The sequence below is a fragment of the Eretmochelys imbricata genome, chromosome 4 (assembly GCF_965152235.1).
Source record: "Eretmochelys imbricata isolate rEreImb1 chromosome 4, rEreImb1.hap1, whole genome shotgun sequence".
NCBI lineage: Eukaryota > Metazoa > Chordata > Testudines > Cheloniidae > Eretmochelys > Eretmochelys imbricata.
This window is the reverse complement of record NC_135575.1, coordinates 61,212,529-61,226,991: the sequence shown is the minus strand read 5'-3', so window position 1 is coordinate 61,226,991 and position 14,463 is coordinate 61,212,529. Positions and strand designations below refer to the sequence as shown.

The following is a 14,463-nucleotide window of genomic DNA, read 5'->3' as shown; positions in this document are numbered from 1 at the left end:
GTCAGGTGGGTGTGCATGTCAGGAGCTGTGGAAGGAAGTTGTGCTGTTGGAGAGGCTGAGTAGTACACACCATATCAGGCACGAGGAAGGAGGCCCTGAGGTAAGGGTGAAGTGGAGCTTGAGGAAGTGAGGGCTGCTATGGGGGAAGTAGCCCAGGGAATTGTACATGTCATGTTTCTAAAAGGTCAGCTACCATAGCTGATATTATTAGGGTCCCTGGGCTGGAGCCCAGAGTAGAGGGTGGGCCCGGGCCCCCCCCCCACCCCCACCTTTGCCCCCTGATTAATCACTGAGACTGGGAGACAACAGAGACTGTGCAAGGAAGGATAGCTTCTCCTCACCTCCCTCACTGGCTTATGATGAAAATGGCTCAGTAGACTGTGACCCTTGTCTCTAGAGAGAGAAGGGTTACTTGCAGGGTCACAGTGAGTCTCTGAGGCTAGCAAAATCCGCCAGGAAACGTGGGACTCACGGAGGCAAGGACAGAGCTTTGTCACAAATAGTAATGTTATGATGCCAACAGATCAGCATTCCCAGGGCTATTATGTCATTCTTGGATGTATTGAGAGCACTATTTCCAGGACTTAGTCAAAACCAGGTGGCTTTTTCAAAAATACATAATAAATATTAGATTTCCCACTTTCCTCGACCTGCCTGTTTGGAGGTTCCCCCCATTTTTGTTGAGGTATCTGTCACATCTTTTACTTTTCTGAGAAGAAAGGAACATAAAACAGATAGCTCATCTTATTGTCTCCTAGCTATGGACTAACAATAACAGCTTCAGAAAGATAGCCACCATCTTCCTCGAAATAAAGGCAAATATCTGCTACATCATCCCTTTATTTTTTGGTGTGGAACAAGGATGGTAAAATATGGCTTGGTGAAATATATCTGTCTCTTCTAAGCCAGTAGAACCAAGAGAAAATATATATGGTAGTCAGATGTACACTGCATTTTCCCCCAATTTAAGCACATATGTAGGGGAATATGTTATTGAAAGGGAGGTTATAAAATAAACTCTTTTATTTGCAGTGACAGAAAAGTCAGACTCTGGAAAATACAGGCTGTGAAAAGCATATAAAAGGATTATTAAACAAAAATGATAGTAGTCTACTGATATTGGTGTTATCTGAAGAATGCACTAGAAGATTAATTTACTCAAGTTGTGAGCGTATTTTCACACTTTTTTGAATCATGCTCAAACCATGCCCAATTGTTGTTAAATACCTTTAAAAAAATCCATATGCTGTCAGTCCCGTTACACAAAGCAGCATAGTAGTGTACCAGACAATTTTCACTAACACAACTCTGGGGAAAGGAATGACACAAACAAGTTAATGAGGTTTAAACTAATTATGAGGTGACAATAGTATTATTGAACATAAGATAATGAGTGGAAAATTCATGTTCCAAAAAATGCTTTTCTTAGCCTTGTGACAAATACCACATAGATGAAGATTTAATGGTGACTTTTTCTTCAGGGTTACCTGTGTAGAGCAGTCTCTCTAGAACAGCACTAAATATTGGTAAAAGGGGTGGAGAGAGAAAAATGGAAACTGTTGACAACTAGGGGCTTGTTGCAACCTATGTCCCCATCCTATAAAAATACAGGCATGGGCTTCACTTTAAGCAGATGAGTAGTCCCATTTGACTTAACTCTGCATATATGTTTGCAAGATTGGGGTATCAATATACAGCTTTTGAAAAATCCTTCTTAGTGACCTCAACAAAATGCCCATTTACGAAGACAGCTCAATGTGTGGATGTAGATATTTGTATGAGATCCACAGTACAAAACAGTATATATTGAGGGGGTGTTTGAGTGACCCCTTTCAGCTCTAATATAGAAACTGGCTACCATAGGGAATATTCTCTAAGTGAAATTATCTTCATTGGGCCTATTTTTAATGGAATGATGTAGTTAGAATATACCTCCTCTCCCCCGCCCCCCCCATCCGTAATCCAAATTTGAAAGCATTTAAATGAAAACGTGATTTTTAACAAGACCATTCAGAGGTAAACACTATTTTTTTTTAATGTTTAAAAACTCTAATTTAAATCTTTAGGTAGCAAATATTTCATTTTCTTGGTAAACTGCATCAGATTCCGTTACTTACAATTTTTTAGAAGAAATGCTGTCCTCCCACAGTCTTTTATTAATGTAAATTTTGAAAAGTTAACTTAAAGAAGTGATTTTATATTTTACCCCAGGGAGGCTGTCATTTTCTGGTGAGTGCATTTCCTTTAATTCTACTTTGCCCTTTTCTGCCTTCAATGAAAAGAAGAAACTGGAGAATTTAAAGGAACACCCACTGTGCTTCCTTATTTAAGTGCCTCTGACACTTAATAACATCTTGTCTAGCTAGCACACATCTGAAACGGCTGCCACATGAGATCAGTGCTTATTTGCAGGGGCTTCTGTGTGAATGGTGGATGGGAGTCATGGTGAATTTGTTGGTCAGAATACATTTCCCATTTCCATCTGATGCAATTATAGTGCAGTAATTGTTGGCATCTTAGTGTATGGGGATGGAAGAAATAGTACTTGATAATATGGAGTGGATATAAAATAGATACATGTTCCTTGGCATGGAGACAATAGGAGTCCTGCCAGAATAAGGAGTTATTTGTTTATCCCAATACATTTCTATGACCGTCTTCTGCATGGTATCAGAACAATTCATAAACCATAATCAACTGTTAACTTCCTATTAAGCATGGGAAGTAATCCCATTTTACAGATAGAGAAACAGTGGCCCAGAGAGGTTGAGTGACTTGCCCAGGGTCACCAAGGAATGTCTGTCACATAGCCAGGAACAGAACCCAGCTTTGACTCTAATCTTATATTTTAACCACAAGACAAGCCTTCCACATTACTTCAGGATTATGATCTGTAAAAAAGCAACACAAATTTCAAGGAAAACCTGACTTAGCCAATTATTAAGAGATGGAGGGGGCACGAAAAGGACTTTGTAACCAGAGCCTAATATTTGCAATGGAATATGTTGTTTGCTTTTGGTAGATCTTTTATCTTCTGTGTGATGACGTAGCTCTTTTACAGATACATTCACACCCATATTAGAGCAACTGCTTTGGAACATGTTTCCCTAAAGCTGTACTGACTTCCTAAATCATTGTTATCCAGAGGAGCATTTGCTGTTGGACTATGATTTTAATAGTCCTGAAAAGCATTTGGAACGTGGTTTAAGTTAACTCATCTTTGAATCTCTTCTCAGTGCACATTTAGAAAAAAGTACATTATTTACTAAGGGCAAAGTAATCTGCTTTCATTAGCTTTATATTTATTGTCTCTCGATACTGAGATGGTGATTTTTCCCTTAGTCATGAAGTATACAAGTGGTTGAATAATGAATGAAGTGTCTGTCAAGGTGTGTGTTTAACAAAGACATGCTAAATAAGTTGTGTTTTTTCATTAGATCCCTTTCAGTTCCCCTTCAAAAATGAGCCTGCAAAGGAACAGACAGTTCAACCAGCTATAGCACGAAAGCCTACGGTGATCAGAATCCCATCTAAACCAGGGAAATGTAAGTCCTTCACACTTTTATTTCTTATCTGAAGTTTTCAGAGAGACTTCAATAAATAAATCATTTGATCAGAAATCACTATTGAAATACTGAATTACCTAAAGCTAGTTTCATTAACTGCTAGAAAAATCTTAGCCAAAATAATTTCATCCCTGTCAATACTAAACAGTGAAGTCATGTTTACATCTTTCTAGAAAATGGTAATTAAAGAATAGTTTAATATAAAGATGCTAACTTTGTTTCTCTAGCAAATGTAGACACTCCTATGGAAGCTCACGCCTTTTGTATTAAACTCTTCGTTAGTTTTCTAGGAAGATGTAAACATGACTTCATTGCTTAATATTGACAGGGATTAAATTATTTTGGCTCTAAAATCCACAGCTGTTCAAGTACTGGCATTTGGCTGGTGTTTTTTTAGAAATAATAAAAAAAAAAAATAGCACCACAAACCTTGGATACCAAAAGTGGCATTTTGGTCCCATCTTGACCATTAACCACAATGTCTTCCATCTCCCAATCCATGCCACCAAGAGCTGGAACTGATTAGCCCTCACAAAGCAGGCAAGTTGCAGAGGAGAAGCATTAGATGTCTTAGTGCTGAAATCTTCAATCTGTTGAGTGCTTTATTGCATGTTGCCAGGATTCAGATTTCGTAAACTAAAAATTTTCACCCTGGGGTTGATTCCCAAAACAGAGGAATCATCACATCCCTCGTAGATGGGCCCAAAAGTACAAGCAAAAGAGAGAAATTACACAAGACGAGATTATTAAAATCAACTCAAAACCCACATACCTCTACACTGTGTCAGATTTGTAGTAGCACGGTACCCCAGTGGTGGTGTTTTAGCCTCTCCTTACGTTTACATCACTACTTCCAAAAGAGTGTTTAGTTTTCCACTGAAACTCTAGTGTGGTTTTTTTTTTTTTTTTTTTGGTAAGAAATTCAGTGGAAATAGTTAGAAAAATACAGAGAAAAGCTGTAAAAAAAAATCTATTTCAAAATTTGTAATAACCTTTTTGGTTTGCACAATCATATGTACCCTCGGCTGTAAGAGCCTGTCTAATGACGGTAGATAGGTGTGTTCCACCTTCCCAGTGTAATTCTCAGGTTTCGATTGTTAATATGCATGTCCAGACAGATTTTTTTTTTTCTTTAGCTGCAAGACAAATAATACGGTCTCTTGCTGCTCTCTAGTGGCAACTGAACTGCCCCCCAAGGGCTTCAGTCATGCTCTCTCAGTTGGTAGAGGGGTGTGAAGATCCACTCAGCAAGGGAATGCAACTGGGAAAGAAATGGAGGTAAAGGGGGAAAGTGGGCAGTAAGCAGAGTGGCCTGTGAAGCTCTTCAGATCCCAGAGTGGAGCCAACTATCCCTATTGTCAAATGCGAGCTCTTGCAAAAACTAAGGCTACGTCCACACTACGAGCTAGGAGTGTGGTTCCCCTGCTCATATACGCATGCTCGTGCCAGCTCTCATTGTAGTGTAGCTGTAGCACAGGTAGCCGTAGCGCAGGCACGGCTTAGCCATGCCGAGTACAAACCTGCCTGAAGCCGGTGAGTACGTACTCAGCATGGCTAAGCCGTCCCTCCGCTGCCACTACCCATGCTACCGTGACTATACTGCTCTTTGTACGTGATGAGTATAGTATGTATATGTGAGCTGGGAAGCACACCCCTATCTCATAGTGTAGATGTAGCCTTGGTGTCATAGAGCTTAAGGCCAAAAGGGACCACCAGATCATCCATTCTGATCAGGCCACCGATGCCACTCAGTCACCCCTATGCCAAGCCAGCAACCTAGGCTGTCATGGGTTTCAGTCTGACTCAGTTGTAGCTGCACAAAGGCCTTGTCATCATGAGGGGATTGGGCTGGACTAAACCTTGTTGGAGGGCCCTGCCTCCAGAAAAGATCAGGCAGCAGTGGTTCAAGGTGACTTCAGCCCCACTTGCTATGGAGGGAGATGGCTCCTGTACGGAGCCAACACAGCATAACAAATGAATAGCACTGTCAAAAAAAGGAAAGGGCCAGGTTCTTAGGAACTTACTGATTCAACACCTCCCTTCAGCAACTCCCAGTCACTGGGCATCTGTGGAGGTCCAACTGGGAGTTAAAGCTGCTCCCCCTCCCACCGCCCAAGTGTAAAACCTGAGAAGGAACAGAGGTGAAAACATCACCTGTCTTCTGATTTTTGAACTCTTAGGGTTGGCAATATTGTTTGTGAAAGGGATGTGAGTGGAAAATTAAGCCATCTGTATCAGGATTTGAAAGAGGTGTGTAAAAATAACTCTCTAATGCTCTTTTAAAATCAGTATGTTAAGAAGAGATTTCTCTCTTGCAGTTAAGCCTTCTTTTAGTCCCCATCACACTGGCTTAGATAAGCAAGAAAGCTTTATTAACTTAGCTCTTCTTTGCTCAGTCTCCAACTACTCAGTGTCTAAGGGATGGATTCGCCTTTGGAGTTTTTTGTTTGGTTTTTTTAAATTCCAGTCCAGACTTTCAGGTCACTGAGATACAGTTAAATGTTCTATGCTAAATAGAATAACCCCACATTCTCTCCTGAGAGCTTCCTTCATGCAGTGATCAGCTGATTCGTAAGATAAGACTCTAGGCCTTCATTTGGATGGTAACTTCTCACTTGGTCTTTTTAAAAATAACTTTAAAAGATTTTAAATGTTTAGACTGTCTAGGCTAACATTAAGCATTTTTTACATGGTTCTGAGCATGGGTAGAAGCCCAGCGGGTTTAAAGAACTGCCTCAGACTTTGTTAGGTGCATTATTTGAATACACAAATACCTTGTAAAATAGGTTGAAAAATGTCCCAGTCTGTACGGACGCATTATGGATAAGTATATTGGCAGAACTTGTGCAAACATTTTACAGATTTCAATCAGAGAGTGCATTTAAAGCCAATGGTGTGGAATCATTAAATTCTTTTTAGTAGCTTTTATTGATGGACTAGAGATGAACCCCTCCATCTTGTAATAGCAGGAACCATACCTGTCTCTCTTCACTCCTGCTCTCTCACCTCTACCACACTAGACTCTCTCCAGACTGCCCTAACCTCACCGTACTTGAGGAAAAAGCCAGTGTCCTTGGATTTAAAGGCAGATTGGTTACACAATAAGGAAAGTCCTACAATGTTTCTCAAAATGGGGACATTTCCTATGCACCTCCTTAGTATTTTCCAGTGTTCCTGCTTATATCCTACCTGTACAGGCTAAGGGAGTTGTGATCACAAAGAAGTGTTGGGGAATCCATTTTGATCATTAATATCTATCTTTTTATACTCCCGTTTGGTCCCTACAAAGAACTTATTAGATTTACAATTTAACGCTTTTCCAGCCTTAAATGAAGTTCCACATATCCCTCCACCCCTTCCTGCTGAAAAACCAATTGGGAGCACCTCTGGGATTGTTGCTGGAAAGCCTAGTAATGGCAAACAAACAAGAAAAGGGGTAAGTTGTACCCGTATTACATCCTTTGGTTAGCAAAGCAAACAGTCTCTTGTAACAAATTGCTCAATAAGTGAAATAAGTAGTTTCGGGGTGGGGATGTTACTCTCAATTAAAAGGCATTTCATATGTTTTTCTTCCATATTTTATTTTTTAATTAAGCTACATCATTTAGGTTGTTGTCAGTGCTGGAAAACACTTGGTTGATTTAGATTTACACTTTGTTATGCTTTGATCATGTTTATCTTCTGTTTTCTGTACTTTAGCAATTGTAGTCATGCTCCCTGGGGTAAACTTTCAAAGCCTTGCAGAGGGCATTAAACTGATAGGATTAACATGGCCAAATTCCCACACACCCCTTTGAAAATGCATCCTCCGTCTTCAGAAAGGAGGCACCTCTCTGTCTGTATGCCAGTCTGAGAGGGAAAAAATTGCTTCAGATGATAAAGGGGAACTTGACAGCAACCTTTTCTCACCTCTGGCTGCATTATATAGACATTTTCCACTAGTTTATCCAGAGCCTGAGAACAATAATTTATTCTCAAATGCATCTCTTCTACTTTTCACTCATGATCAGTGATGTGCTAGTAGGAGAAGATACTAGTACGTCCCACAAAGCTGTGAAAACAGGGATTCTGCATACCCCACCAGCTGTGACCCCTTTGAAAAAAAAACCTTTGAAAATGCAGGGGAAAAAAGTCTAAATCTAGAGTCTTGATGGCAAAAATGGAAGAGAAATCAGCTAAAACAACGAGCAGAAAAGAGATGAAACCAAAAGGCCCATATAGACACTTCTGCCTGAACAAGAAACAGCAGACTGAGCGCCATCAGGCATCAGGGCCGGATTAACTTTTTGTGGGCCCCCCTCGGGAATGAAGGAGCCGGGGCAAGAGCACAGCGGGCAGGGTGGATTTGATTTAAATCATGATTTAAATCACTAGTCAGAAAGACTCGATTTAAATCATGCTTTTCTAGAAAAAAGTGCATTCTTGTTGGTTGTTATAACCTTAATACATATTCTTCACAACTCAGAGATTGATGTAGGTTTCATTTTTAGAAGGTACACACTATACATTTTTAAACAGTGATTTATTTTGAAAACTTTTCAGATGAGTTTTACAGCTATATCAGAAAATTAATGATTGTTTGGTTATTTGATTTATCAAAGATAATTGAAGCAGATATTTATGAAGTCATTGGGAGGTGAACTATCTCCAATTCAATAGGTTAATCATTAATATATGGAGGATTGTCTTGCCAGGCTGTTTGAGGAGGAGAATATCACCAGACAGACATTTAAATTGTTTTATTTAACTAAAACAACAACATTAAGTATTCTGGATTTTTTTCTTCAACAGCAAACATAATATTTTAACAAAAAAGCATATGTCCCTCACTTCTCACATTTATCTCCAGACTTCTCCTTGTCCAGATCTATTCCACCCCCAGCAGTCTTCTATTCATTGAACTTTTTGAAACTTTGCACTTTTAAAGAGAGGTAAGGGATTGACTCTGTGTACACAAATTTGCAGAGGGACAATAGAGTTAAAGGCATTATTTCTCACCTCTATATACTATGTATTTATTTTAAAACATTTTTGCTGTTAACAAGCATGTTATCTCTGGAGACACAAATCCGCAGTTTGAGAACTGCAAAACTAAGCATCTCTGATAGTATTCTTCTAGATCAGTGGTTCTCAAAGCCAGTCTGCCGTTTGTTCAGGGAAAGCCCCCGGCAGGCTGGGCCAGTTTGTTTACCTGCCGCGTCCACAGGTTTGGCTGATCATGGCTCCCACTGGCCTCAGTTCACCACTCCATGCAAATGGGGGCTGTGGGAAGGGCGGCCAGCACATCCGTTGGCCCGCACCATTTCCCGCAGCCCCCATTGGCCTGGAGTGGAGAACCGTAGCCAGTGGGAGCCAAATTTGGCCGAACCTGTGGATGCGGCAGGTAAACAAACTGGCCTGGCCCGCCAGGAGCTTTCTCTGAACAAGCGGCGGACCGGCTTTGAGAACCACTGTTCTAGACTGAGCACTGAGTTCCATTAGGGAGATAGAAAGATTAACCTAAATAATCTATACAGATGCTCCTGGAACCCCATAAAATTGGGTCCCTAATCCATGAATTATTGGAACTCATTTACAAAACTTTACTTAAACATTACATGAATATATTGTCTCATACTATAGAATTAGAATTTATAATACATATTCCATGATGAGATATAATGTATCTTAATTAAAACTATCTTTAGATCGGATTTTTGAGGGAAAAAACCTATTTAAATAAAAAAAAATTGATTTTTATTCACCCTGACAGCAGGGCACGGTGTGGGGGAAGAATTGGTCCCCAGCTGGAGCGAGGCAGGGGCCAGGGGCAAGATGAGCACAGTGGGGCATGGTGGGAGGATTAGTCCCTGCTGACTGGAGCAAGGCAGGGGTTGGGGGCAAAAGCACAGAAGGATTGGTCCCTGGAGCAAGGCAGGGGCCGGGGGGTAAACTGCAAGCACAACAGGGCTGTGGAGAGGGTAAACAGGATCTCCCACCCCTGCCCACATAGAGCAGGTACCTACGTTCTCCCTGGTTCTAGCCCATTCTCTTCATCTCTCTCTGCACTGAGCACAGGGCTGGGAGTGCAGGATCTGGGAGGGAGTTAGAGTGCAGGAGCAGGTGGGGTGCAGGGTCTGGCCAGGAGCTCGGGTGAGGGCTCAGGATTGGGGCAGGAGGTTGGGATGTGGCGCTTATCTGGGGCAGCTCCCATTTGGTGTGAGGGGTACAGGAGCTCCCATTTGGGACTCAGGGTGGGGGTGGGGATGTGGGAGGGGCAGGAGTCAGGGCATGGGATGTGGGGGGGCTGGGTATGTGGGGGGGTGCAGGAGTCAGGGCTGCGGGTGTGTCAGAGGGGTTCAGGAGTCACGGCATGGGGGTGTGGGGGGCTGGGTATGTGTGGGGGTGCAGGAATCAGGTCAGGGGCCTGGGAGCATCCCCACGATCCCAGCCCACACCCTCAGCCCCCTGCCCTGAGTGGCTCAGGGCAGGGGGTGAAGGGGGTTTACCCTGATTCCACCCCCTTCCCCAAGGCCCCGCCCTCGACTATTCTCTGCCTCTTCCCCTGAGCGGCAAGCATGCTGCGGCTCTGCTCCTCCCCCTCCCTCGCGCCGGCAAACAGCTGTTCGGTGGCAGGGAGAGGGGGAGGGGCAGGAATGCAGCACGCTGGGGGAAGAGGCAGGGGAGGAGCTTGGCTGCTGGCGGAGCCTGCCCTGGTGCAGCAGGAGCCCCGGGAGCTGGTAGCACCAAGCTTCTGTCCTCTCAGGAGAGAGTTGGGGGCAGAGAAGAGCGGCCAGGCCGGGACCCCTTTGGAGCATGGGCCTGGCACCATGGCGCCGTGACACCATGGTAAATCCGGTACTGTCAGGAATGGAATTCCTGTACCCCTGGGAATGAGTGCAAAGCATCATAGGCCATTATAGCAAAGATACAAACCCTCATATTGCAGAGATTTTTTTAGCACGGAATAATCTGTAAAAGGATGCGGCCTACAAAGGCAAAACAAAAACCAACGTCTTGCCTTCTTTTCCCCTTGCTTTGATTCTCTTCTCCATGGTCATAGATTCAGAAGTTTCTTATCTACTGTCCTCCTCTAACGCCTCTAACTTGCCTGAGTGACCCCATCCCATCTCCTGATCTCCTTCGTGCCTACTCTCATTCCCTCCCTTACTCTTCTCTTTAACCTCTCAAACTCTTCTGAATACTTCTCTTCACAATACAAGCATGGTTTAGTCTCTCCTCTCTTTTAAAAAAAAAAAACAAAAACGCACCCTTGATCCCACTTGCCTCTCCTATTACTGCCCCCCTTCTCCCTTTCATCTCTAAGATTATTGAATACAAACTTACCATCACAGTCTGGAGCTCCTCTCCCCGAGTTCCTGCCTAGACCCTCTCCAATCCAGCTTCTGCACCTTGCACTCCACTGAAACTGCTCTCACCAAAGTTTCTAAACACTTCTTCCTAGCCAAGGCTCAAAACCAGTACTCCATCCTCATCCTTCTTGACCTGCCAGCCACCTTCAACACAGTGCACCAAGTTCTTTTGAAAATTTGTTCTCAATTGGCTCCTGTGACTTGGTCTTCTCTTAATTGCTCCCTCAATGGATCCTCCTCAACCCCCAGGAGGGCTCCAAAGGGCTCTGTTCTTGGTTTCCTTCTCCCTTTATACCTTATCTCCGTGTAATCTCATCCACCAACACAAATTCAACTACCATTTCTATGCTGACAACTCACAGAGCTACCTCTCTACTCCAGATCTGTCTCCTTCTGTCCAAACTAAAATCTTGGCCTATCTCTCTGACATCTCTTCATGGATGTCATGTTGCCAAGCTCAATATGACTAAAACAGAGCTTTTAATCTCCCCCACCCAAGCCCCCTTTCTTGATCGCTGTGGATAATACCACTGTCCCGCCTGTCACTCAGGCCCATAACTTGGGTTGTCATCTTCACCTCAAATCTCTCTTGAGGTGCTCACATCCAGGCTATGTCTAAGTCTTGCAGATTCTTTCTGCATAACGTCTGGCCTTTCATATTCACCCACACAGCTAAAACCCTTGTCAGGCTCTTACCAGCTCAATTGCTACAACATCCTTCTTTCTGGCCTTGACAAATACAGTCTTGCACTGCTCATATCCATTCAGAATGCTGCTGCAAAATCACTTTCCTAGCCCATCGCTTTGACCATGTCATCCCTCTCTTTGCATCCCTCCCCAGGCACCCCCTTCTCTATCATATCAAATCTAAGCTACTTGTCTTCACTTTCAAGGCCCTTCACCACCTATTCCCACCCTACCTATTTTCTCTCATTCAGTATTGAGAAGTCGACTCCTGCCTTTGATTAGGCCATAATGCTAGCCTCCATCGCCCATTTGATAGATTTTCAAACAAGCACATTTGTGCTTTCTCCCTTACTACCCCACATACTTTGCAGTAGCTCCCCATAAACACCTGCAAAACTAACTCATTATCCTTCTTCAAATCCCTCCTTAAAACTCTAATTTGCCATGATGTCTACAAAAAACTTGACAACAGTTAGGCTGACCATCATGCTGACCAATATTAATAGACTCATTGTTTCCTTATATTCCCCCATCTGTCTGTATCACTCTCTTGTCTGTTGTCTTATACTTAGATTGTAAGCTCTTTGGGGCAGAGACTTTATCTTTATTATGTATTTGTACAACACCTAGCACAATGGGGTCCTGGTCCATGACTAGGGCTCCTACACACTATGGTAATACCAATAATTATTATTAATAAGAAGAAATCCTCACCACCATGGATGACATGATCGCCCTATTAGCTGCATGGCAAAGAGAGCCATTGTCTGAAAGAGAATGTAGAAGAGTCAAGTAACTTCGAGACAACACAATTCTGATCTAGTCCATCCCTTGCCAGTGCAGGTTTCTTCCATACAATATTTTTTCTAGTGCATCATTCAGTCTATTTTTTAGATGTCCGCAGTGATGGTGCTCCCACCACATTTTTTGAGAGAGAAATATTATCCCTCAAGCTAAGAGTTATTATATTTACAATTTTCCTGATATTCAGCCTAAATTTTCCCCTTCTTAAATTCATCCCAGGGCTCCTATTAATATCTCCTTGTACAGCATTTCCCTAAAAAGTTCCCGTTGGTAGACTTCTTTTGGCCTCTGATTTGAAGTTCTTCTCTGTTTAGTACAATTTAAATAAGAAAGGCATCTTTTTAAACAGTAACCTGTTAATGTCTCTTAAATAAACTGAAATTGCATTTTTGTGTTCTTGTAGGAATCTGAACATTCAGATCCAACAGGTATTACTTGGACAGAGCCTGTGCTGCCCCCCAGGTGAGTAGAATTTCTAAGTAACAATTTCAGGGCTCTGAGATTAGCTACTGGGTTGGTTTGCTTAGTCGGTCTAGTATGCATACTTATCAATTGTATATTATTAAGACAGTAGGCTTGTGTAAGTTGTGCTTTTGATATAATCACTAATAAATTAGGCATACACCAATTGCCAACTAATGCACACCATATTGTGGCTAATTGGTATGGTGGTGAAGGGAGGCCTTTAGAAAGATTGCAACTTAGCTCTCCTCTTATTGTTTGACTGCCACTCTGTTCTCTCAGCTTTAGCCCCTTCGTCCATAATTAAAAGCAGATAGAGCTGGAGACCATCCTCTCCTCCACAGAAAAGATTATCAACAGCTATCTTCACTTGCTCTTGTGGCTGGGCTTGGGCTGTGGGAGCAAAGAGGGACCCGTTGCCCTTCTAAGAATTGTTGCTGAAGAGGAAGGAGCCAGGTCAGCTGCCTTTCTGAAGCTCTAGATGCATTATGTATAGTACCTCCACTGTTTGCTTACTCTTCAGTCCCGAAACCCTAGTGGAACTGTGGGAGGAATGACAGCCTCCCTAACCCCTTCAGCAACAGGAAGAGGAGTAGCACCCACAGGCAAAAGGAAGCAGGCCAGCCCTGGGCCAGGGCTCCACTGACTGCCAGGGACAGGTTGGTGGGTGGTAGAAAATCTGCTGCTAAGCTCGTGCCACTTAGGCACGGATATCTATGTATGGGTTTTATAGTTGGTAGTGTACCAAAGCACAGAGTTTTACTATATCACCCTCTCCCCCTTCCTATATCAGGAGGCTTGAGCTGATCCTGGAACTGAATTTACTCTGCTTAGGGTATCATGATAATAAAGCTCTATTTCTGTTATGAAAGTTTAAGTGCATCTCCTAATGTTAGAGTGCTTATCAGAAGAGTTTCCTTGAGCGCAAATGAGATGACTCATTGTTTCTCTTTATATGTGATCACTTTTTTCCTTTATTTAGTTTTAGATCATGCTTGACCTCTCCCTTATGTTCTTTGTGAACCCAGTAGATAGAAATTCTGTCCTCTCCCTTTCCGCTCAAGTTCACAAAAGACGTATGATTAATAACAACCCTGTGATTTTTCCAGACATGAGATCTCTTAGGCTGGATATTTGATAATATCGCCTCACAAAAAGTGGGCTGAAAATCTGGTTATTTTTGTGGTTCAGATTTGGAACAGTCCTAATTGTGTGTTTGTCGTTTTAGATTAAAATGCTTATTTGGAGGGAGGTTAGGGATGGGGTGGGGTGGGGGAAGAAACTGAACATAGATGGAAAGATTTCTCTCATTCACATTATTATTTTTTTTAAACAAAAGTGAGTTGAAGGAAGGGGGACGTAAGGCCATTAACTGGTGCTGATATGACAGCTGGGTTTCTTAGGGACGGGAATAGGGAGGTGAAGGTCCAGGAAATTCTGAAAAAAGAGAGAAAGGGTTAGAATAAATATATTCAAAATATTTGAGAAAAGAAGTATATAACCATTTTTCTACTATATTCACTTACTCTTTTAGAAGGCTTTTTTCATAATGGAACGATATCTGGCATAAATCCTCATAAAACTGTGTATTG

At 42.4% G+C, this 14,463-nt stretch overlaps 1 protein-coding gene across 1 annotated transcript in view; it reads left to right on the top strand.

Annotated features, from left to right (window-relative positions):
• SH3D19 (SH3 domain containing 19) overlaps positions 1 to 14,463 on the top strand; it is a 58,387-nt gene that overhangs the window by 26,344 nt on the left and 17,580 nt on the right. Inside the window, exons 6-9 of the mRNA XM_077816151.1 lie at positions 3,438 to 3,545; positions 6,890 to 7,002; positions 9,909 to 9,950; positions 12,855 to 12,871. Of these exons, the coding sequence (XP_077672277.1) occupies positions 3,438 to 3,545; positions 6,890 to 7,002; positions 9,909 to 9,950; positions 12,855 to 12,871 (280 nt within the window). The remainder of the gene's footprint in view (positions 1 to 3,437; positions 3,546 to 6,889; positions 7,003 to 9,908; positions 9,951 to 12,854; positions 12,872 to 14,463) is intronic.